General features: G+C 45.4%; 1 protein-coding gene across 2 annotated transcripts in view; it reads left to right on the forward strand.

Annotated features, from left to right (window-relative positions):
- Positions 1–27,882, forward strand: part of prdm10 (PR domain containing 10) — a 58,579-nt gene that overhangs the window by 14,877 nt on the left and 15,820 nt on the right. Inside the window, exons 9-16 of one of the 2 annotated variants that reach the window (XM_084324489.1) lie at positions 794–911; positions 4,353–4,497; positions 4,584–4,847; positions 6,103–6,447; positions 7,440–7,595; positions 14,620–14,799; positions 16,001–16,111; positions 17,186–17,386. In XM_084324489.1, the coding sequence (XP_084180615.1) occupies positions 794–911; positions 4,353–4,497; positions 4,584–4,847; positions 6,103–6,447; positions 7,440–7,595; positions 14,620–14,799; positions 16,001–16,111; positions 17,186–17,386 (1,520 nt within the window). The remainder of the gene's footprint in view (positions 1–793; positions 912–4,352; positions 4,498–4,583; positions 4,848–6,102; positions 6,448–7,439; positions 7,596–14,619; positions 14,800–16,000; positions 16,112–17,185; positions 17,387–27,882) is intronic. The other variant, XM_084324490.1, reaches the window with a different exon arrangement.

The following is a 27,882-nucleotide window of genomic DNA, read 5'->3' on the forward strand; positions in this document are numbered from 1 at the left end:
CTTGCAACATTGTTTGTAGACTAACATACAGTAGCTATCGATATGATCTTTCTATACTGCTAGACTGCTAACAGAAGCATGTAGAGCTAGTAGGTCGGAGCACATCATTACTGAACAATGTTGCTCCTTTATTCTGGCGTCTTCTGCCGGGATTGCCAGGTAAAAGGGGTTCCTAATTTTTGCTGTTCTCTCTGAAATCATTTCTTCAGGGTCTCCTTGACACGAGAACGGTTGAGAACCACTGAACTACAGTATAGACTGACAGCTGTATCATTCTGGACTTAAATCTATTAAAGAAACACGGCAACATTATGGGGGAATGCGCTTACCATCTTCTCCAGAGTCGAGAAGAGAGATAACAATGTCCTCTCTGTGCGTTCAGTAGAAAACTGTCCAGCTGCATGCTAGCCTAGCTTGGCACAAATGAATGCAAGGCGAAAACGAGGCCAAAATCACCTCTCCCGGAGTTTTAAGCTAGGCTAGTGGTCCTTATCCACTTCCATTTATTTGTGCTAGGCTAGCTTGCAGCCGGATAGCTTTCTACTGAACGCACAGGGAGAAAATTGGTATCCATCTTCTTGTCTGACTCTGGAGAAGACGGTGAGCACATTTCCCCACAATGGGGTTCCCTGAGACGTAGTAATCTTATCAAATAGTGTTCTGTGACCAACTGTGTACAAATCTGGGGTCCTTTACACAAGAAAGGTTGAGAAGCACTGCCTCATGTCATCATCATCATCATCAGTTGAGACTTTGGTCCTGACCGTAATCATGTGACGTCTTGTGTTGTCAGTCCTGCGGGAACAGGAGAAGCACTGGCCTTGTTTCGAGTGCAACCGGCGCTTTCTGAGCTCTGAGCAGCTGCAGCAACACCTCAACATGCACGACGACAAGCTGGCCTCCATCACCAGGTAACTTCTTTCCCTCACTTTATATAGATAGGTATATATATAGTAGTGCTGTCAATCGATTAAAATATTTAATCTGATTAATCGCATGATTGTCCATAGCAAATTAATCGCATTTATTTTTAATTTATCTACCTTAAACAGATATTTTTCAAGTTCCAAGTTTTAATACTCTTATCAACATGAGAGTCAACAAATGCTTGCTTTATGCAGCCATTTAACACAAAAGGATGACTCTCATGTAGGGATGTCCGATATTATCGGCCGACCGATATTATCGGCCGATATCGGCAGTAAAATGTGATATCGGAAAATATCGGTATCTGTTTAAAAAAAAAAAAAAAAACAATAACAATATTTGTTATATATATATATCCAGTGAAATTATTAGTTACCTGAAATTATTCAGTTTTTTGGGGGGGGGGGGGGAACCCTGCATATATCGGTATCGGTTGATATCGGTTGATATCGGTATCGGAAATTAAGAGTTGGACAATATCGGAATATCGGTATCGGTAAAAAAGCCAATATCGAGCATCCCTACTCTCATGCATTGTAAATTTGCATCAAATTAAAAACAGTGATGCACAAAATAACTTAAAAGAAAAAAATAATTTAAAACAATGAATAAAGTCTGCATGAAATAATAGGGGAAAGAAAACGTTAGGTACTTGTTACATTCACCCACACAAGGGCTGAGTAATCGGTTGCCCTTATACAAGTTGAAAAACTAGCTTCCAAACAAAATCGTTTTGAAGACTGATGGACACGGAAGGAGTCAAGGGACAGCGCCCCATTCTTTGCCGTTTCTGCCGATTCCATCCACGGTACAACAGCCTGCAGCGCAACACGGACTCAAACATCAAAGAAGTTACGGTGAGCCCGATTCATGAATGAAATAAAGTTGTGGAAGGAGTGGCTTCACGCAACGGGATACAGGCAAATCCCAATAGTAATTCTAAATAAAGCCTCCGCCGATTGCTTGATATATAAAGATGAGTAACGTGGGGAATCAGGAAATAAACGTTGAAATGGATGCAGCTGTCAATAAAATTAAAACTGAGAATGAACTTGGCAAAAGGCATTCTAAACCCACATATAAAGCTTTGGAGACAAAAATCATGTTATTGCATAAGGAAAGGAATTCTGGACTGAAACAATTATGTAAAATGGCTAAGGAATTGGTTCAAATGAAAACATTTCTGTCATGCAAATCAAGCATGACATGTTGTGGAAATTGTGTGGTGAAACTACAAGATTGCATGAATCATTAAAGCCTTTATTGCCTGATGATGAAATGTCCAAACAAAAACGGAATGGTTTCAAAGTCACATGCACAATGCTAATCAGATCATTGACAAAATGGAAAAATGGGTGCTTGCAAACGGGGAGCAATGCACGTTCACACATGTTGAGGATGATGATGATGATTATGAAATCAGTGATGTGCCCAATGCAACTGAGGTTGTGGATGGTCCAAATAACAATGCTGTGTCACATGCAAATGAGGTTCTGGATAATGATGGTTCAAATTTCAATCCTGTGTCAAATGGAAATGAGGATGTGGATAGTATTGGACCAAATGACAGTGTTTCTAATGCTGGTAAATCGAATGTGTCACATGGTAGCTCTCTAGCTTCCGCATGTATCCTGGCACACGCCGAAATGGCTGCACTCCTGATAATGGAGACGGCCTTAAAGGAAAGTCATGAGCTTGAAGCCCAGGAGGCACAAATAAAGCATGAGCTGGAACACATAAGGAAAATAAAGGAATTGCTTGAAGTACAAAGTCAAATTGCTGCTCAGACAGCCAAGGTTGCTGTCCTCAGGAACAGCGGGTCTGACATTGGAAGTAGAGTCACAGACGGAATGAACTCGTATGTGTCAAAAGAAAAGCCTGCTTTCAACCCCTCTGCTGTGCAATTCGTTCCACAAACATCAAGCTATCATGTCAATCATCCACCAACAGGACGGAGTAAAACTGCTATGACAATTGATGCACAGCCAATGGATTCAATACGGCAATACAGACTTCCACCAACAGGAGGGAGCAAACCTGCAAAACCAACTCTATCACATCATAACCCATACAACCAGTACAATCCACACACAGGAGCTGCTAAAGCCATGCCATTAGTCTCAGCAGCTACAGGTGCCATACAATCGGTTCAGTACTACAGCTACAATGCCAATAGGAACCGGGGCACGGTGCAAGGAAACTATTTCACAAGGAACCATAACAAAACTGTATGCTCCAAATCTCAACGCAAGCATGCCACAAAGAGCTCAACATCTACATCACACTGTACATCCACCACAGCAATCCATCCAAAACAGTGAGGACCAAGGCAATATTTTCACAATTATGCAGAAGCAAAATGACATCACAGCAGTGACAGCACTACTCGTGCAACAGCAATCTTCCCTATCACTACCCCCCCAGGGACATACCAGTCTTTGATGGAAACCCTCTTGAGTACAACACATTTGTTAGAGCTTTTGAACATGGAGTGGAAGGAAAAGCTGCTAGCAGTGTGGACTGCCTGTACTACCTGGAGCAGTACACCCGAGGGCAACCTAGAGAGCTGGTGAAGAGCTGCCAACACATGCCATCTGACAGGGGGTATCAAAAGGCCAGGATGCTTCTACATGAACGTTTTGGAAATGAGCAGAAAATAGCCATTGCATATATGGAGATAGCATTTGGATGGGCACCTGTGAAATCGCAAGCATTTTCATTATTCTTACGCATCTGCTGTAATGCTATGGAGGACATCAGCTACATGTCAGAAATGAATATGCCATCAAACATACGTGAAATAATCATGAAGTTACCATGCAGACTGAGAGAAAGATGGAGAAACATTGCTTTTGAGCATCAGGAGAAACATCACTGTCAAGCAGGTTTCAGTGATGTTGTCAACTTCATTGAGAGACAAGTGTCTATTGCGTCTGATCCACTATACAGGGACATTCAAGACACTGCCATCTCACTGTAAAAATGTAAGATTGGAAATAAAGCATCACACACATACAGGAGAAAGGAAGCAGTTTTGCTACATCTGTGGCATCTGTTGACTCTGAAAATCAACAAGAGAGAGACTTACCTGATACACCAACAAGAGGATCCTGTCTGCTGTGTGAAGAGGGCCACAGATTGGAAGCATGCCCCAAGATGGAGAAGAAGCAGCATTGTGACAAAATTTACTTTCTAAAAAGGAAGGGTGCTTGTTTTGGATGTCTATCTGTCGGGCACATAAATTCTTTTTGTTGTTCGGTTGCCCTTATAGTGAGTTAAAAAAAATAGTGGCGTTAATAGAATCGGGCGATAACGCGTTAATACCGCGTTAACTTTGACAGCCTTAATATATAGATATATATATCTGCAGTTTTATCAACATAGCAACATTTTACATTGACTTTTCCTCCCTCCCCTCCCTTCAGATCACGAGGCCGTGGGAGAGGAAGAGGTAGGAAGAGGTTTGGCACTGGGAGAAGACCAGGCAGACCACCCAAGTTCATACGTCTGGATCCACCGGTAGACACCGCTGGGGACAAGACACCGGTGGGAGCGACAGAATACATACAAGTAATACTCCAAACAAGCCTATCGTGTTCCTCGTCTCGTGGTACGTCTGACCACGTTTCCTGGTTGAATTGCGTTTCTTCCAACAGGAGATGTTGGCATTGAGTAGGAAGCAGCTGATGGAAGAGCGGACGGAGGGAACTCCCAACGGGCTGACGGTGGTGGAGCTGGAGGCAGAGGGGTCTTACGCCGGGTCTGACTCGGAGGGCCAGCTAGCGCCCCCCATGGGGGAACCGGACACGTCACCCTCCGCCACAGAGCTCCCTGGTCCAGTGAAGGAGGACCCAGCGCAGAGCAGCCAGGCAGACGGCCATCTCACATCTCAGGATATGCGTCGCGCCAAGAGGATACGGGTGTGTAGTGGCACTCGCTGATGTCCATGTCTGAAATGCTCCAGTGTTTTAGATTTAGCTTTTTACAGGGTTTGCACAAGTTCCTTGAAGTGCTTAAAGTGCTTGATTTTTTACAAAACAAATTCCTGGAATTCCTTGAAAACAGAATTTGTTTTAAACTATGCTTAAAAAGTCCTTGAAATTCAAATCAACCATTGTTGATGTTTTGTTCATCCATGATAAAAAAGTTCTGAATCAAGAAATATAAATATTTTTATTTAAAGTGTAACTGATTGTCGGAAATTGGTTTTAAGATTTGAAACGGCATTTAAAAGTTAATTGTAGGGGCGGCTACGTGGTGCAGTGGGCAAGGCGCTCACCACGAATACTGGAGACTGGGCTCGAACAGGTACGCCTCCCTGTTCGAGCCCAGCGCTCCACATTGCTTTCAGTTTAGCTGGTCGTCCGCACTAATACACATTGGCAGTATTAGGGGGAGGGAAACTGATGGGTGGGGATCGGGCGTTGTGGACAGCGACTCCTACAGGTCGGTTGGTGCGCCTGCGCAGTAGAATCAGGAAGCGACGGGGGCGGGGCCCCTCCAAAGCCCAGACCCCTGACGCTGAAAGATCGAGCCGCGCAGGTGGAAAGATGCGACTGCTGTTACTTCGAGTATCGGAGGGGACTCGTGCTATGTATGACTTAGTCCACATTGCAGCCGGCTTGTGGGAGGCATGAAACAGCGTTCAAAGACAGGGGAGGGTTGAATTGGATGATACGAAAATTGGGATGGGAGAAAAATTGAAAATGGGAGAAAAAGTGGATAAAAAAAAAAAAAAGTTAATTGTATCCTTTTTAAATGCCCTTTTAAAAATGAAAAATAGTGCTTAGAAAAGTCCTTGAATTTCATTTTGCAATGTCTGTGGGAACCCTGCTTTTATGTGGTGTCACAGTGGCCTAGATTTGCTTTACAACAGTGTGTCTCTCTTCCTCAATGCGTGCTCACCTTAAAGATGGACGTACAGGTAGGTGGGGCCCAGAGGATGGCAGCAGACCTAATGTTTAAAGGGTTCTTGGTGTCATTTCCCATGGTGTAAATGTTCATGTGATATCTGAGAGTATGTTTCTTCTATTTCCTCCATTCTCCATTGCATCTGTCTGTCTCCTCCATCCCCCGTCCCCTCAAGTCTCATTGGAATGCTTTCCGTGTTCCCTCTCAGCAGACCTCTCGCGTGTCCTTGTTCTAACAGTCCCGTGTCTCTCCTCCTCATGCCAGAACGCGGCGTTGCAGCACCTCTTCATCAGGAAGAGCTTCCGTCCATTCAAGTGCACCCACTGCGGCAAGGCCTTCCGGGACAAGGGGAAGCTGGACCAGCACCTGCGGATCCACAGCCGCGAGGCCTACGCCTTCTCCTGCCACCTCTGTAGCAAGAGCTTCCTGAGTGACTCGGCCCTGGAGGACCACCTGGTGCTGCACACAACGCACCGCTCCTACTCCTGTCTCTTCTGCCCGCTGAACTTTGAGAGGCTGGACCTGCTCAAAGACCACGTGGGGGTGCACTCTGTGGACGGGTGCTTCACCTGCCCCTCCTGCAAGAAGAGCTTCATGGACTTCATCCAGGTTAATAGGGAACCACTCCTAAGACCACTGTTTCTCACATGTTTTGTTCCTGGGTTCCGGCAAGCAGTTTTCTTTTAGTTTTATGTTGGAGAACCTCACACAATAATATTGCCACCTTCAGGGACTTCTTAGAATAAACATAACACTAGAAAACAAGACTTCCATGTCCAGGAACCAGTCCAGGGACCAGCCCAGAAACATATAGCGGTAACATGTTCTACTTTCAGATGCACCGCAAAGAGATATATTATCTTGCTTTATTCCCGTAAAGCAACATTTATGCTCAAATGTCAAAGTGCCGGGTGGCTAAGTGGCGCAGTGGGCAAGGCGCTCGCCACTAATGCAGGAGATGCTGGGTTCGAGCCCAGCTCTCGGCATTGCTACCAGCTTGGCTGGTCGTTCATACTAACGCAATTGGCAGTGTTAGGGGTGGGAAGCTGGTGGGTGGGGATCGGACGTTGTGGACAGCGACTCCTACAGGTCGGTTGGTGCGCCTGCGCAGTAGAATCAGGAAGCAATGGGGGCGGCGTGTCCCTCCCACGCAGACCCTCGCCGCTGAGAGATCGCGCTGTGCAGGTGAAAAGATGCAACGGCTGCCTCCTCGTGTACCGGAGGGGACACGTGATGCAAGGCTTCGTCCACATTGCAGCCGGCTTGTGGGAGGCATGGCCTAACAGCGTTCGAGACAGGGGAGGGTAGAATTGGACAATACGAAATTGGGATGGGAGAAAAATTTAAAATGGGAGAAAGTAGTTAAAAAAAATTCAAAGTGCCGCCGTTGCTTCGCCAGAGGTGTCGCCAGTAACGGCGTAAGGCCAGGAAGCCTTCGTGCACCTCTCCTAAAATGTAACCGTGCATTTACCTCGCTCTGGCTCGGAGGAGCGATTAGCAAAAAGGTCGCGTGGCAACTATAAATGCTGGTACCCCTGCAAAAAAGTCATTAGTGTGACGGCGCATTTATACACGAATAACAAATCACTTCTTCTCTCTAGGTGAAGAAGCATATCCGCTGCTTCCATTCGGAAAAGTGCTTTCAGTGCACGGACTGCGACAAGGCCTTCTGCCGGCCCGACAAGCTGCGTCTGCACATGCTGCGCCACTCGGACCGCAAAGACTTCCTCTGTTCCACGTGTGGCAAACAGTTCAAGGTAGGAGGGAGCTGGAGACGATAATCAAAATGATTCACAGCTCTGAGGGTTTGTGTGGGTTTGTGGGTGTGGTGCACATTAGGGATGTATAGGTAGCCATCTTTCCCACTGCTGATACTATCCTAAACCTTGGAAGTATTTACTGACACCTGATCCAATGCTTTTTCTGAACAGCTGGAGGACTCGGAGCCTTAGTTTGTGGTCATGGGATAAAAGAGATTTAACATTCCTATATTTACAGAATATGCATATAATCAAGTTGGCTCTCATGACTCTAGGTATTGGATTTTAGTAGGGATGCACCGATATGAATTACCGATGTAGATATTATCTGCACAAACGCATTTCTATGACATATTGTTTTTCTACATACTGAAACAATGTTAGCCCACAATCCTGTGCTGCATCATTGTCACATGCAAGTAACGTTACCCAAACTAAATCTGCGTGGCCCAAAAAAGAAAAACAAACGCACAACAGCAGCTAGACGGACATAATCATCAGTTGTTCACATTGGCCCAGTTTTACTAATCAGACTGATGCAATCAATACAAAAACAGCCGATATATGTTTGGTGATATATATGTGCCCCGTTTTGCTCATCGGAACAATACAGATTCATGAAGAAATCACAGATAACGGCCAATACCGATACAGTCACCGATATCAAATCAAATCAAATGTATTTGTAAAGCCCGCAATCACAAGTTAATGTCCCCATGGGCTGGACAAGTCTTCTTTAAACAAGTCAAGAAGAAACATCACAATAAACAAATAAATATATAAAAAATACATCATGAAATTCAAAACAACACTCCCAGACATATCCCATCGAAGGTAAGGAAAAACCTTAGAAGGGCAGTTCAAGGATCCCCCTTGAATGTCGGCGATAGTAGTGTTGCTAAGGATGATCGGTGGGTGGAGAATAAAACAGGCGAAATAGTTGGTGGTATGTATGAATATATACGGCTAATAAAACACATATGTACATGCAATAGCAACGTAAGGTTATGTATATAACCAAGTTCTGTGAGTTATGGTGCGCTCGGCACCAGTTGCACTGTACCTCACTTCGTGCACGAGCACTGAATAAAAAATTCCACCATGTACCTTTACATCCCAATATTCGTCTGGCCACACCCCCATCCGCTTACCTTCATAAGCAGGAGTGTAGTCACCTACTCGCCTCCTTCCCAAACTTTCACCATAAGGCGAGATCAAGGGCAGCAGCGGCGTCCTGGTGCTGAGCGCACCATAACTCACAGAACTTGGTTATATACATAACCTTACGTTCTGTTTCGTTAAGGCTTCGCTCAGCACCAGTTGCAGAACAGGGGCTGAGCGGGAGCCATAGCCCGACAAATACACCCCGCTGAGGCCCCCCACAACCATCAGACCGGGGAGGACCGAGCCCCCCCGACCCTCCCTAATGGAGGATACCCCCCCTATTGGAGGCTTACGGGAGGGAGACGGATCCGACCAGGCGAAGAGGAACTCAAGCAACTCAACGCACAGGGTGAGCAGACCGTGGCTTGACCCCACGACTACACACACGCACAACCCGCATGCCACCAGGGAACGAACGGAAGGAACAAACCTCGTTACTGCCCCCAAAATCACGGGGTCAAGAGCAACCCCAACCCCGTGGCAAGGCCCTAGCAGCGGAGCGCGAAGGAAGACCCAGTCCCACCGAAGGGACTGGATCCCCTGGAAAAAGGGGGCCTGGAGAGGTCAATGACGCCAGGCATCAAGACCCCACCAGGTGGTCACTTAGTGACACCGCCCCCCACATCGCCAGCGTATTCGGATAGGGCCCCTCCAAGAGCGGGCCCTTTCCCCCCAATAGCACACCGCCTGGCACACTGACCCTGCAGAACAGGCAGTCAGCATGGCCGTAAGCACTCAAAAGGTTAACCAACGGAAGCAGGCAGCGCACCGGGGAAACCAGGCAGCAGGCTGTAACCTGAGCCTGGAGCACTGCGGACGAGACAGGCGCCAAAGGAATCAGCTGAAAACAGCCCCCCCGGCGGAAGGGGCGTATGCTGGCGTTGTTGATCACCATGACAAAGCCTCCATTAAAAAAAACTCACCCAGAGGGGTCGAGGCAGAGAAGGCTGACATGATTGGCAGACGTCATGAACGTGCAGGGGCACACTCAACCGGGTAACCCGGGAGTTGACTCTGCTCCAACACACCAGGGAATCAACCACCCTCGTGGGACAGACTGTGGTTGTTCCTATAACCCCTCAAGAAAAAAGGGTTATCCCAGGCCTACGGTATCAACGAAACTTTACTTCGGACCGGGCCCGGCGGCACGGGAAGCACAGGGTTACCAGAGGAGAACCAGCCCTAAGCACACCGCACTTGGTATTCCCAGGCGGTCTCCCAACCAAGTACTAACCAGGACCGAACCTGCTTAGCTACCGAGATCGGACGAGATCGGTCGTGTACAGGTTGGTATGGCCGTAAGCCATTACGATAGTGCAGAGTACAACATGTACCCAACAAAGGGTCTCCATAACGCCTAACCCTGTGACACCCGGACCGACCCGGCATTTTTCCCCCCGAAAAAAGCACAAGTCCCTCAGGGTACCAGAACAGCAGATCTGCATACCCGGCGGACAACGGGTTAACTGACCTGGACCAGCGCGACCAGACCAGTCCCGTGTCCTAACCACGCCGACATGCCCACTCCAGAAGAGGGGGTAGGTATGCGTGTCGATCTAAAACATGAAATTTTGGACCGTGCTCAGTGGCCCACCCCAAGGGCGTGAGACCCCTCTACCTATGTTCTGACCTATTCCGTTAACATCCCCCAGATATGAACGAGAATTCATCGAGACAACCTAGTAAACTGGCGCTCGGAAGAGACAAAACTCCATCCCAGTTGCCCTATAAAAACGCTGTTTTAACAAGCAACCAAGGCGCACTTAGCCCCTGCGTGATTCTTTAACAGAAACACACCGAGCCAGCACTATGTATGCGTCGAGACCCAAACACATCAATGGATAGTCTAGCAAGACACCAAACATTGTTCCTCCAAGTCGCCTGGGAGAACGACACGGAGCCGTCGTGCTTCATGTACCTTCCTCTTTTTATCCAAAAAAGAAAGAAACACAGACTGACATGAATCCCACGTGGCGCAGCTGAGGGTAAAATCGTTTACATTTTTACATCCCACCACCCTCGCCATAGGGAGGAGACGGAAATCCCCAGAGAGACTTCCCATGCGAGCTGTATAGATTGAAAAGAATATATTGCAACATTGAGCTATGTAATATTTGGGGTAGGGCTCTCCGAGGAGGAGGCACTGAACCAATACACACTCAATAATAGAATTGAATCGAATACACACACAATAGAGAATAACTCTTTTTTTGAAGTTCTACTCACCTTGACAATCTGAGGAGGAGGCTCTGAACTCTGAGGAGGCTCCCTCACCGGGAAGGAGAGTCCGAACTCACAGAAGGCCCGAGGAGGAGCTTCGTGAGGAGGAGCTCTGACAACTCCCTGAAACGGATCCATAACATGGACCTGAACAACTCACGGAAGTCTTACCAACAGAGACGCGCACAGTGACGTACTCTAGGCGGGGGGATTTCTGCGGTGCACATGCCCAATCTTCCAGGGCGTGGGACCAGGAAACCCCCCCCCCCCCCCTCTTACCCTGTAACGTGCCGAACAGCAACGTGACAGGAACCTTGAAGGACAGGAGGTTTTAACCCCTGACCAATCAGAAAAGGGCAGGAAAGGATTACCAGTTCACCCCTTTACGACCACACACCCATGATACGATGTAATGACAAAAAAGAGCATGACACAGTCATAGTCAGCTACATGAAGTGTCAGCTGAACAGCTTCACATAGCTCATGTGCTAACCTGCTATCTGATTTTTACTAAGGAAAAAACACAGAATAGAGAGGGCCCCCTTTAAGAGCCCCGGTACCAGACTTACACATGTGCTTCTGTGGCCAAACCTAACCCAGTTGTAGATCACAAGACACACACAACCCTTCATCACAACAAAAAATGGCAAAAGTACACTCTTGCTATAGAGGAACGCCGTTTTTCATAACGAGAGAATACAGAATCCTCGATTATGTATTGGCCACAGGCCTTGCTAAGCACACACGATAAGTGACCAAACAATCTTTTCTTTAGGAAAATATAGTTTCTCAAGCGGTTAGCACAACCCCAGCAATTAACCTGAGGGTTACATCATATCCCCACAAACACAGTGACACAATATATTGTAAACAACATGTCTGAGAGGAGGGTGGGGAAGCCCCAGGGAACCGGGGGGATCACCCCTCCTTCCTTACCCTTGATACGACCAAGTTGAACAGGTAACCCTGTTAATATGTGAACACACTGTTCATTGTCATTACAGGCTGAGAAAAGAATTCATTCCTTAATCACATGTCACTAAGCATAGCTTTATAGGTTAAATAACCCCCTTAGTTGTGAGTTCACGTTTACATGAACACACATGTTCTCATCACAACTAACCAGATAATTTTTACACATGTAACAACAACCCGATTTCTATGGAGAGAGAAGCTATACCAGTGACAAGACAATTCACACACAAGACGCGCCGTATCCTCAATGTATTGCAGCAACACATGTTTTGGAAAACATCGTTATTACAAAACATTTAGAAGGGAAGGAAAGAAGAAGTGTTTAAGGTCCGGTCAGGACCTTCCTACCCTGAACGCAGGCCAAGCGAACTGCAATCTGGCTAACGGGGCACCGAAGTTGAACACAGCATCCCTGTGTTGACGGCGAGGGTAACGTCATCGCGCCACCCAGCCGCTACGTTTCTCCATGTTTGATGCAGTCCTCGCTGGGAGGGCTCCGGTGTAGGTTCGACTAACATCCTCTGTCAAAGATGACGTCGTAGTCAGAGTGTTTAAGGCATGTTATAGTCATAGAAAACGTTCAACAGTGTAGCATTAAGCTAACAGCAGATCGACTGATAGCAACAAGCTAACGTTTACTAGCCTGGTAAACACAGCGAGCTAACGCCGCAGCTAACAGCTGACTGGCTAACACAGTAGGCCACAACTAGCACACAAGCTAAGCAGCTATCACATGAACTGTACACACATAACAAGCCACACTTCAGACAGGCCGCTGTCCAAGTCCCTCCCCTAAGAGGGAAAATAAAAAGAATGTCAGAACACAGTTGTCAATGGTGATCCAGACATACAGCGGGGCCAGCACAGTTCCCATTTCGGGCTGCAGCCGACTTTGAGCATGGAACTCCCGATAAAGAAGATCCTATGCCCACATTTCCTCGTTAGGGTATACTTTCATTTGTATATGAAAGATGGGGCCTGCACGGGACAGAGAAGCATCCGCTCGAGAATCCTGGGATCACCAGGTCCTGGTCGGGGCCCACTAGATTGACCATCATGGGCGTCAGACCAAGATCCTCCGACCGCCGTTTAAGCCGAGCAGAGGACCCCAGCCTGAAGTCGGCGTTTCGTAAATTGTCAGCTAACCCCCACAGCATCAACAACAACCAGAGCTCGCAAGCAAAACAGTACATACCCAACCTGGAAACAACCGCTTCTCACAACAGTCGGTGCTTCCCACAGTCCAGCTGTGTGGCCGGAGGGCAACCCCATCCAGCCGCAGCAAGGAGGACTGTAGCTGGGGAGCATGTCAGCGGCGTGAGCTCCTAATACGAAAAAGCCGTTGAAGGTCGGAATGACCATCATCTTCCAGACACTCCAGTAACGAAGACAATATCGCCGTATTTTCTCGAAAATAGTGAGAGAGAAAATAAAGATATGATGTCAACGTATCTTCCCGTTCTTTTGTTTTCCAACTTTCTTCTACTAACAACCTCGTCAAGTGGGGATCTACCGAAGGCACTTCCTTGTGGTGAAAGTGAAGAAGGAGGCGAGTAGGTGACCACACTCCTGCTTATGAAGGTAAGCGGATGGGGGTGTGGCCAGATGAATATTGGGATGTAAAGGTACATGGTGGAATTTTTTATTCAGTGCTCGTGCACAAAGTGAGGTACAGTGCAACTGGTGCTGAGCGAAGCCTTAACGAAACAGAACTGGGGTACAACATTTTTGAAAGATTTAAATAGAATAGAGCTAAGAACAGCAACAACAAGAGATAAAGCATAGGGAGACGAGCGCATCTTGTTTACATCAGGGTCCCCCATTTTCAATTCATAATGAATTGTAAGTAAGGGTGCATTTAGCACCGTGCAATCCATTCTTTGTGGATCCCGCCCTAAGTGTCTAGGCTCGGAGCTCAAAATCCGTTTGCACATGAGTATGTATTCCGTTTGGATCCATTTGACGTATGGGGGCGATATATTGTGCATCCCTAGATTTCAGCATCGGGAGGACATTTCAAGTTTCAAGTTGTTTTATTTGTCATATGAGGTACATGTACATTATAGTGAAATGCTTGGTTCTGTATGACCCTGCTGAGATAGTGCTTCATAAAACGGCAAAAGACCAAACAATATACAAAACTAAAATGCAGAAAGGAGGTACCCTTACAAATGTATTCACAATAAAGTAATTAAAATACTATAGATGTAATGTCGGTAATTAAAATACTGTAGATTTTATATGAATTTATATTGATATAAATAATATAGATATACTAGATATACTTTTCTGATGGTGATGTACCTCTTGTCTATAAGCTGGTACCGGCAGAGCGGTTCATCTCTCGTACCTCATGCTTGACTGTTCTGTCATAAGATAAGATATTACTTCATTGATCCCCTTGGGGAAATTCAGGCATCATAGCAGCATGGGGCAGGGGAGATACAGGTATGGGCATGGTAATAGTAGCAGACATAAATACAGGCAATACAATTATAGTACAGTGGAAAAGTTTAAATAGGGAGTGTAAACAATATAATTAACTATATACACATATGAGCAAGTAGGCAGTGTGATCAAAGGTGCAGCTGAGGGTCTGTATGCCCTATCAGTTATATTATACATTACAATAAACACTAGAATGACGTTTCATCTCCCTCAGAGGAAAGACAAGCTACGGGAACACATGCAGCGGATGCACAACCCCGACCGAGAGGCGAAGAAGGCCGACCGCGTCCACCGCTCCAAGACCCTCAAGCTGAAGGTCCCCACCACTGACTTCGAGAGCTTCATGTTCAAATGCAGAGTGTGTATGATGGGCTTCAGGCGACGAGGAATGTTGGTGAGGATCTACTTCTTTGGTTTGTTGTTGTTGTTGTTGTCTTTTTTTAAATGCAATGCTCCTCATAGACCTAGGCACTCGGGACGGGCGACAGTGGCTCAGGAGGTAGAGCTGGTAATTGGAAGGTTCCCGGTTAGATTCCCGCTCCTCCTGGCAGCGTGTCAAAAGTGTCCTTGAGCAAGACACTTAACCCCTGATTGCTGTCGGTGTGTGAGTGAATGGGTGAATGTGAGGCATAAATTGTAAAACGCTTTGGATAAAAGGGCTATATAAATGTAGTCCATTTACCATTTACTCACAGTTGAACAATCTGCCCCTAGTGGAAAACCAGTTCAATAGCTTTGTCAATAGCAAAGTTCTGATGGCTTACAACCAGGAAATGACCAAGAGGAGTTTAATCCAACTTGAAACAGAATTCACATACAGTATGTTATTTCTATAATATTGTATAGCTTGGTTTCAGTTTCAGTTTGTGAATATCTCCTTATGGTAAGCTGAACGCCAAAGAGACGACACTAGTGATGATGTCATCAAGAGACACATCCTGGACAACTCCTTGGTGATTTTACTGGGATATGGGTACAAATTCTGACTCTGAGCTGTGAGCCCTACATTTAAATAAAACCCATTTGGATCTAATGAGTCCACAAAGTTGCTCACCAATTCATCGTCAGTGGACCAACTCCAAAAAAGTGTCACTTGATGACATCACAGATTCAGGTTTCGATGCTCTGTTTTCCAGCATAGACATGACTTAACTGTTCAAGATCACTGGGATAGCACAATGTAACTTCTGTGTTAAAGCTTTCACTACCACACTATAGGACGTTAACCCTTTCACTACCACACTACATGAGGTTAACCCTTTCACTGCCACACTATAGGAGGTTAACCCTTTCACTACCACACTACAGACGGTTACCTTCTGTAGTATGCTAGTGAAAGCGTTAACGCTTTGTAGTGTGGTAGTGAAAGGGTTAACCGTCTGTAGTGTGGTAGTGAAAGGGTTAACCGTCTAGTGTAGTAGTGAAAGGTTAACCTTCTGTAGTGTGGTAGTGAAAGGTGTAGTGTGGTAGTGAAAGGGTTAATGTCACAATGAACGCCGCAGATCTCTGTCCCTGGCTGTGACACATTGTGTCCTTGTTCTGTGTCCATGTGAGTGTATGGGTCATTGTGCTTAGCTTGTATTTCTTTGGTGCAGGTGAACCATCTATCTAAGCGTCACCCGGAGATGCGTATTGACGACGTGCCAGAGCTCACGTTGCCAATCATCAAGCCCAACCGGGATTACTACTGTCAGTACTGTGACAAGGTTGGTTCTGTTCTCCATATCTCCCCGTCATCTTGTGAGTTCAAGCATTCAGGAGAGGTTTTAAGTACACATCAGACTGGCACATCCGGGTATTTTGGCTTTTTTTGTTGCGACCGCGTCTACTTTGGGGGAAAACGGAGATACCATTCCTATTGACCTCCATTGTATTTGGCCTGTATGAAAACTGTGTTCAGAACATTGTTTGAAAAGTTTGTTTTTGTTAGCGCATAATGCTAAGTCAAGCAATTACGTTCCAACACTGGCCACCATTGAGCATTCACACCATTGTGAAAGTTATGTTTGATCCATTTTCAGGCCTCTTTACCCAATCAGCTGCAGGATATTTCCTCATTTCCCTACCTGGAGATTTAATGTTAACTTATGAATCTCCAAGTGACGTAAAACTAAGAGGTAATGACTATTTCTGAGCCACGATGGTCTTCAGCGCGATTTATATCCGTGTGTTTTGTCAAAAGTTGTGGTTTATGAACAAACACCATCTAATGCCTGTTTAGTTGTTTTCGTGACCAAAAGAGAGGCGTGGCGATCACAATGCAGTGTGCTTGAAGTATTGCCGGTCAGACGTAGAACACTAATTCAACCAGGTGTAGAAGAGTCCATTAACAGTGGCGATGGTGAGGTGGTGGAGAGGTGACATGCCACATGCACACTCTGGTCGTGTCTAGATCCCATACACCCAAAGGACATCTCAATGAAAATCTCCACGTTTTGGCCTAGCTGCAAAGCTGTAACTCGTCATCATTTTCACCTAAAAGAAGTTATTTAAATATTCTATCCCTTCCACCACCTACGAATTTAATACAAACATACAAACGTTCTTCCCAGCTATGGTAGCTAGACCTTCTGAAATGACAGCAATAAGGAAGCATCACAAAAGCAGGTATAAACATCGAGATCACATGTTGGCTGAAACCGTATATGATTGGATGACTACACATTTGGATGACTACACATCTACACATTTTAATACATGGTTAGAAAGCTTGTTTCATGCTAGACATGAAAGACGGCTCTTTCTGATTGTGCTTCGTTGATGAATGTCTCCATCCGCAGGTGTATAAGAGTGCCAGTAAAAGGAAAGCCCACATACTGAAGAACCACCCGGGGGCAGAGTTGCCTCCCAGCATCCGTAAGCTGCGGCCGGCCGCTCCCGGGGAGCCGGACCCCATGTTGAGCACCCACACGCAGCTCACCGGCACCATCGCCACCGCGCCTGTCTGCTGCGCGCACTGCGCCAAGCAATACAGCAGCAAGGTGAGTACCAGCCTGCGCCCAGACAGGATGCTACTGACTATTATCTGGACTATTACTGTATTATTACTACTATCCGGGCCAATGCCCATATTTGGAGAGCAGGGTGGCAATTTAAACAATTTAATAATACAAACTAAATAATGGCAAATACAAATAAAAAAAAATTCTGAACTTAAATCAACATTTAGCACTAATGTTATTTTATTTATTTAAATGTGAAGGGCAACGTCGAGTCTACATACAGAAATAAGCGTAGATAAAGCATATAAAATCACACATTATATAAAATCACAACAATAGGTAGACAAAAGCAAGGATGGCAAATAAATTAAAACATGTACCACTTGGGCGGCTACGTGGCGTAGTGGGCAAGGCGCTCGCCACGAAATGTGGAGACGCTGGGCTTGCCTGTTCGAGCCCAGCGCTCCACATTTGCTTTCAGTTTAGCTGGTCGTTCATACTAATACACATTGGCCGTATTAGGGGGTGGGAAACTGATGGGTGGGGATCGGGCGTTGTGGACAGCTACTCCTACAGGTCGGTTGGTGCGCCTGCGCAGTAGAATCAGGAAGTGTCGGGGGCAGCGTGAGCCTCCCACACGTTACTCCTCGCCACTGAGAGATCGAGCTGCGCAGGTGAAAAGATGCGACTGCTGTTACCTCAAGTACCGGAGGGGACTTGTGCTATGTATGACTTAGTCCACATTGCAGCCGGCTTGTGGGAGGCAAGAAACAGCGTTCGTGACAGGGGAGGGTTGAATTGGATGATACGAAATTGGGATGGGAGAAAATATAGAAAATGGGAGAAAAAGTGGATTAAAAAAAAAAAACATGTACCACTTGATTGGTTGGAGATCAAGGTTTTAAACTCTGCAACAGATGGGAGAATCTCGAGCTTTAAGGACTGTTGGAGTTCATTCCGTGAGCTAGGGGGGCATCATAGCAAAATGCAGATTTACCCTGTTATGTGCAAACTGGACCTTAAGGAGTCGGACCAGCCAGTCACTAGAATGGGTTCCATAGGTACCAAAATTCCATTCCAATAATGATGTGGTATAAGGAGGTAGCTTACCAATAAGGGCCTTAACACTTTCATTGCCGGCCGTGTTTTCCTTTTTACCCCGTTGAATGCCACCATCCACGGCCAATGTTAACGTTAATATTGCCTAATCTATGTTTTAAATTATGGCTATGTGTCTAATCTGCCCGTCGCTTATCAAAGACTGATTTTCCAATCAACATTGGCAAGGCAGATTGTATTTTTATCGCTTCATTTCCGTTTGATAGCATTTTGAAAATCACCCGTTTTCCGGGGAAAAACAACCCATGCCTATGATAATCGCCTTTTACTGGAATATTCCAGAACGTTGTCATTTGTCGGCCTTATGAATCGTTTTCAAATAAACCCTAGATGATCGATAGTATATGTGTGCGCACGCACGCACGCTCGTGCCGTGCGCTGATAATCGCTGCTCTTATTTCCTCATGGCTTTTACAGTCAAAACAGCCATATCACATATCACATAAACGCTTATATATCCGTGAAAACGAGTCTGATTATCCTAACACTGATAACATAGATTCCTTACCTGAGGTCAGATGGTATCCAAATGGTTTATTCCAATTTCCGATCGCCATTCGAAAAAATCGATAAATGTATTGATCCATCGTGTGTACAGTATAACCCATATTCGCCGTGGCTCAGAGGCTCCAGAATGAACTCTGGTAGACCCCGGCTGCATCAGTGAGAAGTAAAATGTGGAGTCAGAAATCTGTTCTCTCATTCACTTTCATTGAGTCCATTCCAAAAGGGTGATTTACCATCTGGGAGACGATAGGGGGCGCTTTTTTCACATCTGAGCGCCGGCGGTCCCTGGATCTCCAACGGTAGGCTCGCGTGATGCAATATGATTTCAGATCGCTAATAATTTTTTTTTTTTTAAATACCAGAGAATACTCGTGACCGTGGCATTCAACGGTCGGGGCGTAAACCAGAGAAAAGCCGTGAGTGGCACTCAAAGTGTTAATGTACAAATACCAGTGTTTGTTATCATCTGTCTGCATTGTCTCCAATCATCTGCACTACTGTCTCTGCAGGGAACTTATTTTAAATTGTTCACTCACACAGCCTGATATAACGTTACACGTTAGAGGTGACAACAATGTGATGGAGCGTAGATTCTGTCCCACAAAGCAGACAAACACAAACACACACAGGCCCGGACTGGCCATCGGGAGCACCGGGAGTTTTCCCGGTGGCCTGGCCTGCACAGATAAAAAAAAAAAAAAAAGATATATAAAAAAAAAAAAAAAAAAAAAAAATTATATTATTATTTTTTTATTTTTTTTTGCCAGGCGATTGTTTCTAGTTGTGGCGGCGGCGCGGCGCGATAGTTAGATAACCTAGATGGGTGGGGAACAACCAGGATTTCACTGTCTGCCACAGTTGGAGAACTATCTGACTCTCTCTCTCACGGGCCGGCGGATCACACACACACAATGGAGCCGTGCTGCCGCTTGTAATTGGTGGAGGCGGGACCAGGCGATACAACTGATTGACAGCGGAGGCGGCGAATGGAATGGCAGACGGCACTCAGATGCAGAATAACAGCCAGGCAATGAGCCAGGTAGTGAGGGACTCGGGAGAGATCAGAGAGCGAAAGTCAATTAACGTTGATGTCAAGATGGACAGTGGAAGAAAGAGAAAGGATGGAGGAGAGGGATAAAACAAAGAAAAAGAAAGGCCCTTACAGGAGAGAGTGGTTAACTGTATTATAATAGTAAATAGAAAAATATGTTGTGCTCTTGCTTTTTTCTTTTTGAAGGTGGAGAGAGTAGCATTGCTAGTGCCACAACAGTTTTATTTGAGGTCCATAACAGTACATTGTACTAAGCAATTGTTGGCTCATTAGTTTGTGATTCACATGCACTAAAATTCACCAGAATGCAGGAAATTAAGTCTTTGTAACAAAAAAATTCCTGGAGGGGGACCCCCAGACCCCCCGCTTAAAAAGTGGCCTGACTGGGGCTATATTTCGCGCTATATCTCCCGGTATGAATTATTTCCCCAGTCCGGCCCTGAACACACACACAGAGGGAAAAAACAGACAAGAGAGAGAAAAGCACACAAGTGCAAGATGTGTCTGCAGACATCTGTTGACTAAAAACACTTCAATCACTATCTGAAATGAAAACTATTTAAATTATATATATATATATTGTGACAGACTCTGGGGTGTTGTGAGCTGTCACCAGATTGGAATGAACTAAATGCACAAGGTAGAAGCAAGTTTAACAGCAGTTTTATTGCTGTTTAGGGGAAAAGGAGAAGTTAGTGATATCGTCAGCCAGTCTGTAATGCGTGAGAATTGTCTTGGTCTTCGGTACACAAAGAGATGTTCTCATACGGGCGGAGGCTGATCCGGGAGAAGAGATGTCAGGCAAGCGGGGATCAATACACATGCGGGTTCTCAGACGATCTGGGGTTGTAGCACACAGCAGGATCCTCCTTCCAAAAGCAGATAAACACAGCATTGGTCACACAGACAATAATCTTCCTCCTCTTCTCGCTCTCTCTCTTCTCTTACTCACGTCCTCTCTTTCCGTACAGGTTTCGCCTTAGCTACTCCAATGATTCTCTGTCTCCATTTTCTATGCCTCTTGATTGGGCTTTGATTGCGCTGCATTGGGGTTGACATGCTCTGCCCGGCCGGGAGTCTCCTCGGATCTCCTAATATGGCCATATGCCCCAGTACCTTGGCCGATACATAGCGGCCCTCTATTACCACACCAGCTGGTCTGCCACAATATACTAACCTTTGTACTATCTTTTACTATCATATACTTTGCTACTAAGTAATCTTCCTTTCCTATATTACTACCTACTATGCTAATCTGTCTATACTACTATGCACTCAAGACTGTAGCACCCAAGTTCAACACTAATTGACGAACAATGTTACTTAGCTGTCGGAGTTGTACCCTTCCTGCTGATCTGTCCCAGAACTTGTAAGTCGCTTTGGATAAAAGCATCAGCTAAATAACTAAATGTAAATGTAAAAATCGTTGTTTCTCGACACGGGTGAATGCAGCTTAACCTCTTAACACATTGGTCGCCAAGAACGACTTACGCCGTTTTTGCCCACGGTGTAAATCGTTTTTGGGATCAATATTTCTTTTTTTCGCCATGGCATTGATAATTCATCCAGTCTCCCTCAGGACTGCAGCGGCACCCTGTATGAGATTGCAACGCCTCAATACCGCCGCCTGGTGGATGGTCGGGCGAGTTACACTCTCGCCAAAACTGGAAGTGGCGCTGGTGCATCAAGGAAATCCCTCCGGCAGTAATATCTTGTTACGTGGATCCAGACAAATACTATAGTGCATTTGGATCGCTTTCTAAACTCAATAATCGATATGATTTCGGCGTTTATTGCACTATACAAACCGGAAATGGATCTAGGAGATCGGCGTCAAATAATTGGGATATTTTTCCTCCAGTCTCATCGGCGAACGGTAAGAGGACACTTAACGTTATTTTCAGCCTGATTGTTTATTCATTTCACTGCAAACCATCTGATCAATGTATCAACCCATAGTAAATAAAGCCGTTACTGACTATCAAGGAATTATAAACGACCCCCCCCCCCCCCTTTCCTTCACGCATGATGAAGCATAATGTATACCGATCATATACATTTGAATTTTTTAATATAGCGTGTATAGGAAAGAAACGCCAATCGATAATCTATCATATGCGTCGGGGCCTATAACTCTCGTTTTTGGAATTACAGCAGAAAACCTTAAAAACATACTTATATGGTTCCGGTTCCAGGTCGAGGATGGAGTAGTCGCTCATTGCCACATGGGACTCCCGTATTTTAATATTTTGTCCTAAAAGCCTCTTTTTATATTTTCAACTTGGTTAAACCTTTTTGTATATACCCCCTTTATGTTTCTACCTATTTATTTTGGCTGCAAGAACCATAATGGCGACGAGACAACTGAGAAATGAATCCAAGAAGGACGACGCTCCCGCTGATATAACCGCCATTGCTGGGCTAATTGAAGAGCTCAGGCAATCCTTAACCAATGAAATCAGCGTGTCCGCTGCCTCGCTCGAAACCAAACTCGACAGCCTCTGGACGTCGGTTAATGACCATGCCGAGCGTCTGACCTCTGTGGAAGACGGCTTGAATACTTGGACTGGCAGGGTGGACGAGCTAGAGGCTAGGTGTACGGCGCTAGAAGAAAGCAATGATAAGCTAAAGTCTAAGCTAACCAACGTCGAGTCCCACAGCCGCCGGTCTAATATTTGCATATTAGGACTGGATGAGTCTGTTCATAGCGACCGGCCCAGTGACTTTTTTGCAGAGGTACTGGTTGAAATTCTGGGGAAGGAGGTCCTCCCTACGCCACCCGAATTGGACCGGTGTCACAGGGCCCTTACTGCCAAACCAGCACCCGGTTCCAGGCCTAGAGCGGTTATTGCTCGCCTACATCCAGGGAGTGAAATTAACTTTTTGACTCACCGGCCAGTGGCGGGTAGATGGGAAGAATCTACCCGCCAAGCATATTTCTTACCTGCCAAATTTTTTTTGATTAAAAAAAAATATATATATATATATATTTTATATAAATTTTTTTTAAAATAAAATATATATTATATAATCATACTTGTAGTTGTATTATCTGCGAGACATCGCCACCACGCAATAAGTCAAAATGCTCGCTATCTGCAAACAGCTCCACTGTCTGTGTGTATACTTGAGTAGCCTCCAGCTCCAGCAAGGATTCTCCGGCCCTGCAGCTAGACCCTATATTCAGCTAGACCCTACATTCAGCATGCAAGGATTCTCCGGCGATGCAGCTGGACCCTATTGGTATAACGTAACATTAACGTTACGGTTCTTTTGTCAAATCACATTCAACATGCCCTCAGCTAGAATACGCATTCAATCAATGTTATAAGACATTGATATCAGGAGCTATCTGTAGCTACTGCTAGCCCGGTAGATAACGTTAAGACAATTTAGTTTACTGGGACAGATAGATCTAATGTGAGCTAGCTAACGTGAGCTAGCTAACGAGGGAACGGAGGTATTATGCACTTGAGTCGACTATTGCTGGAGCATTTGTTGATATCAGCAGCTATCAGTAGCTAGCCAGCTAGATACCGTTAGACAATGCCTCGTCATGTATTAAACTAAAAGTGAATAGTTGACTGGGTCATTGTTTAAACAGTAACGGTAGCTCATGGAGGTCCGATATAGACTAGAGCAGACTGCCCGCATATCGCAATGGTGGCGTTTCAGGAAGTAAACAAGCCAAATGAGAGCTTCCGATTGGTCATTTGCTTTCTTTCTCATGAAACCAGTCACGTCACTCTACTGTGATTGGACCGTTGACTTGAGTGCAATGTGGGACTTGTAGTTTTTTAACGATCTCGCGGTGGAGAAAAAAAAGACGAGAGAGGCTATAATCTGTACTCGCACAATCAAAATAAGAGTATCGTTATGAACTACACGTCTACACGCCACACGGCGGGCAGCCCTCTAAGTGTCAAGCACCAAAGGTAAAAACTGAGCGCCCCTGGCGGGCGGCAGGCTTTAGTTTCGGTCCCTGCCTACATCATTATCGACTAAAAGAGAGGATTATCCGGGAGGCACGGAAGAGGAGGGGAACGCTGAAATACAGAGGGAAACCAGTCCTAATCTTTGAAGACTACTGTCCAGAAGTCGTGGAGCAGCGTTCCCACTACAAAGACGTCATGGGCCCCCTCTACAAGCAAGGACTCGAGCCGTCTTTTCAGTTCCCTGCGAGACTTTTCATCACGACCGAAGACGGCGCGAGAAAACCTCTTTCATCGCCTGAGGACGCCGTGGACTTCTTGAGGACCCGGCATAGAGAGGCCTCGACACCGGCCTCATCAGTACCAAACGGGGTAGTGTCCTGATTGTGAGCCGTTAGCACTTCGCTATGACTAACGCGCCGAGCGTCGTATTATTCTCTATTTCTCAGTTTTTGTAAGTATGGTTGACTGTGTGATGTTAGGTGTCGCCAGGATGCTTTATTTAAATTTCTCTCGGCGTCTGACTTAAGGGGGGTTGGCCGGCTCTGTTTTGTACTCTTAACAGGAAAATTGCTCTTATAGCCGCCATAGCCGCCTATGCCCCTAATGTGTATGACGCTAACTTTTATACTGTACTCCCTACAGAGATGTTGAGTACTCATTTATAGTGGGTGCTGATTTCAATGCCATTTGGGATCCATTGATTGATAAGTCCAGTAATGCTGAAACCCACGATCAGATGCAAGCGACCGCGGCCCTACGCGCCTGGTCTAGGGACACAGGGGTTATTGATATGTGGCGGTTACTCAACCCAACCGCCCGAGACTACTCATTTTTCTCCGCGAGACATAAAACTTTTTCCAGAATTGATTATGTTTTTTCTTTCTCTAGGCTATTCGATAGCTTTGACGTTGACTTGAGGCCCATTGCACTGTCAGACCACAAATACATCCTCCTTAAGGGTTCACTCAGTAAAATTACGTCCCGTGCCCCTAGATGGCGCTTTAACTCAACGCTGCTGAAGAACGATGAATTCAACCTACAATTTAAGGAGAAGCTCATTGAATTCTTGCAGTTTAATGCTGGATCGGTACAGGACCCCAGAATTTTATGGAATTCGGTTAAGGGGTTTATTAGAAGTAACACCATTCTATTTGCTTCCAATCTCTGCAAGGGTCGTCTCTCCAAGTTGGTAGAATTGGAAGAGCTTCATAAAACAATGATGTCTTCTATGCAGCACAGCTACTCTAGCCGACTGGAGCTCCAAATTAAGGTGGTGAAAAAGGAGATTAACTCCATTTTAAGACAACAGTCTGAATTTCAAATGCACAGAACAAGACAACACTACTACTTTCATGGCTCTAGACCTAGTCACCTACTAGCTATGAAGATACGGGCCAGTGAACAATTTGCGGATATCCCTGCCATTAAGAACCAACAGGGGGAGATAACCACCAACCCCAACAAAATTAACGATACATTTCGCTCGTTTTATTCCAACCTGTACGAGTCAGAAGTGGTCTATGATCATACCAAGCTGGAGGACTATCTTAGTCAAATTAACTTACCACAAATCTCAGAGGATGCCGCTAAACGGTTAGCAAAAAAAGGCGAAGCAGCGCCTCTACCACCTGAGACAGTTAAGGAAGTTCAGAGTATCGGGGAAGATACTCCAGTCCTTCTACTCCGGAGCTGTAGAGAGCATCTTGACTGGAAACATCACTGCCTGGTATGGAAACAGCACGGCACAGGACAAGAAGGCCCTACAGAGAGTGGTGCGCTCAGCCGAGCGTACCACAGGTATTGCACTACCTCCCCTGCAGGTTCTATACAACAAGAGGTGCAAATCCAGAGCCTGCAGAATAATGAAAGACCCCCATCACCCCAATAACAGCCTGTTCCAGCTGCTGAGGTCAGGCAGATGCCTGCGAACCCCAGCTACTAGGACAGAGAGGCTTAGGCTCAGCTTCTTCCCCCAGGCCATCAGAGCCTTGAACAATGAACACTGAGTGCCACAGAACACTGATCTATCCACACATGAGCACACACACGACACGCACGCTGTGCACGCTCACACACTAGCAGCCACTTTAACACTTTAACATGAGCAGACACACACTCATGCCGCACACGCCCACACTTATGGCCAAAAAGGAAAGGTCACTTTAAATTAGTATAATAACAGTAACAGTGTATTGCACTACCTAAGCTACCTAGCATGCCCTATATGCCCTGTAAATAACTATGTACAGATACCGAGATGTCCCACCATGCTACCCGTTACCTGTTACCTGTTACCTGTTTATTGCACAATGTTGTTTTTTATTGGATTCTATTACATGTTGTACCACTGTATTGCACATCGTTGCGGGCAAGACCACCCGCATTTCATTGTATACTTGTATGCCGTGACAAATAAAACTCTTGACTTGACTTGACACACTAGATGAGCTCAGGGAGGCGATTGCTGACATGCAGCGGGGCAAGGCTCCTGGTTGGGACGGCATTCCACCGGAACTCTATATTGCGTTCTGGGATGTACTCGATCCCTTATTACTCTCAATGATTTTATATGTGTACGCACAGAAAAATCGGGATTTATCAACCGTGCGTACACGGGTCCTACGCTCCTCCGTGTTGATAAATACCATTTGTTCTTACAGTCAATGCTCGTGCATGATTATCCATATATGGTCATGAAACACCCCCATGGGATGTGAAATAATGGTCTAACCCGAGCGAACTCTGAGAAACTTCACTGAGAGGGAGATTGTTCACGGAGGTCTAAGCAAATAATTTTTAGGTTTATCTTTTTTTTATTGGAAGAATTAGTACATATTTATACATTTCAGTTATCCAAATTATACAACTTCCATTTCCTTCCCCATTCCTATCCCCTAATCCCACCCATCCCACCCAGTGAGGGCGACGACAAACATACATGTAAAAATAAGAAATAAAATAAAAATAAAGAATTTAAGAAATTTAAATAATTAAACAAAAGTACAGATGTGGCAGACAAAGCTACGCAAAAAGAATAAAGTAAAATTAAAAGAAAATATAAGTGATTTTAGTAGCGTGATTTCCAGATGGTAAAACAAAATAAAATGTAAAGTAATTTAACACCCTTAGCAGACCACCACAATGCCATCTCCCCAGCCATGCTATACTATTTTATTTCATACTATCTTGTCTAACACAGTCTCTGGAGCGAAACAGTAAGAAGCATTTTGTATAAAAGTATTCTGTACTTCTGTATGACAACTATTAAAGAAACTTGAAACTTGAAACTAGCAGTGTCGTGAAGGTAGATAGGGGGAGGAGGGGGGTCATGGGGTCCCAAGTTTGGATGGAGTCATATGGGTTTTGAAATGAGATAGGAAGGGCTGCCATGTTTTGTGGAAGATATCTGTGTGGCCTTGTGTAGTAAATCTGATTTTCTCTATGTATAAGAGACATGACATCCCTCATCCAGTGTAAGTGTGAAGGGGGAAATAATTTAACGCGCTGTCGAACCAAGAAGACACAACGCGTGTTATGGGAGAAATACGCGACAGGCTGTCGGACTTGTACACGGTGATGTCAGATATAAATGGCTCCCTAAGACCATTGCTGCAATTCTGCCTGGACAGCTCGAAATACTAATAAAGACCGTTAACCACTGTTTGGCGTTGGTGTCAAACTGGCAATGTCATTATAACCATGCTGGAATATGAATGCCTTTATTCGTTTCGTTCGATTGGCTACCGGTTATAATATGATTTGTAGAGGCATACAATCTATTTTGTTGTCGGTATTAGGTATAGCCTATATAAATTATATATGCATAGCCTACATTATGCAACAGTAATTTGCACATAACGCAGCATGGCACAGACATGTCACACGGAGCCCCGCGAAGCCTGCATACAGTAAACTAACTTGAT

Source organism: Notolepis coatsorum (genome assembly GCF_963971535.1).
Source record: "Notolepis coatsorum genome assembly, chromosome: 1".
Classification (NCBI taxonomy): domain Eukaryota; kingdom Metazoa; phylum Chordata; class Actinopteri; order Aulopiformes; family Paralepididae; genus Notolepis; species Notolepis coatsorum.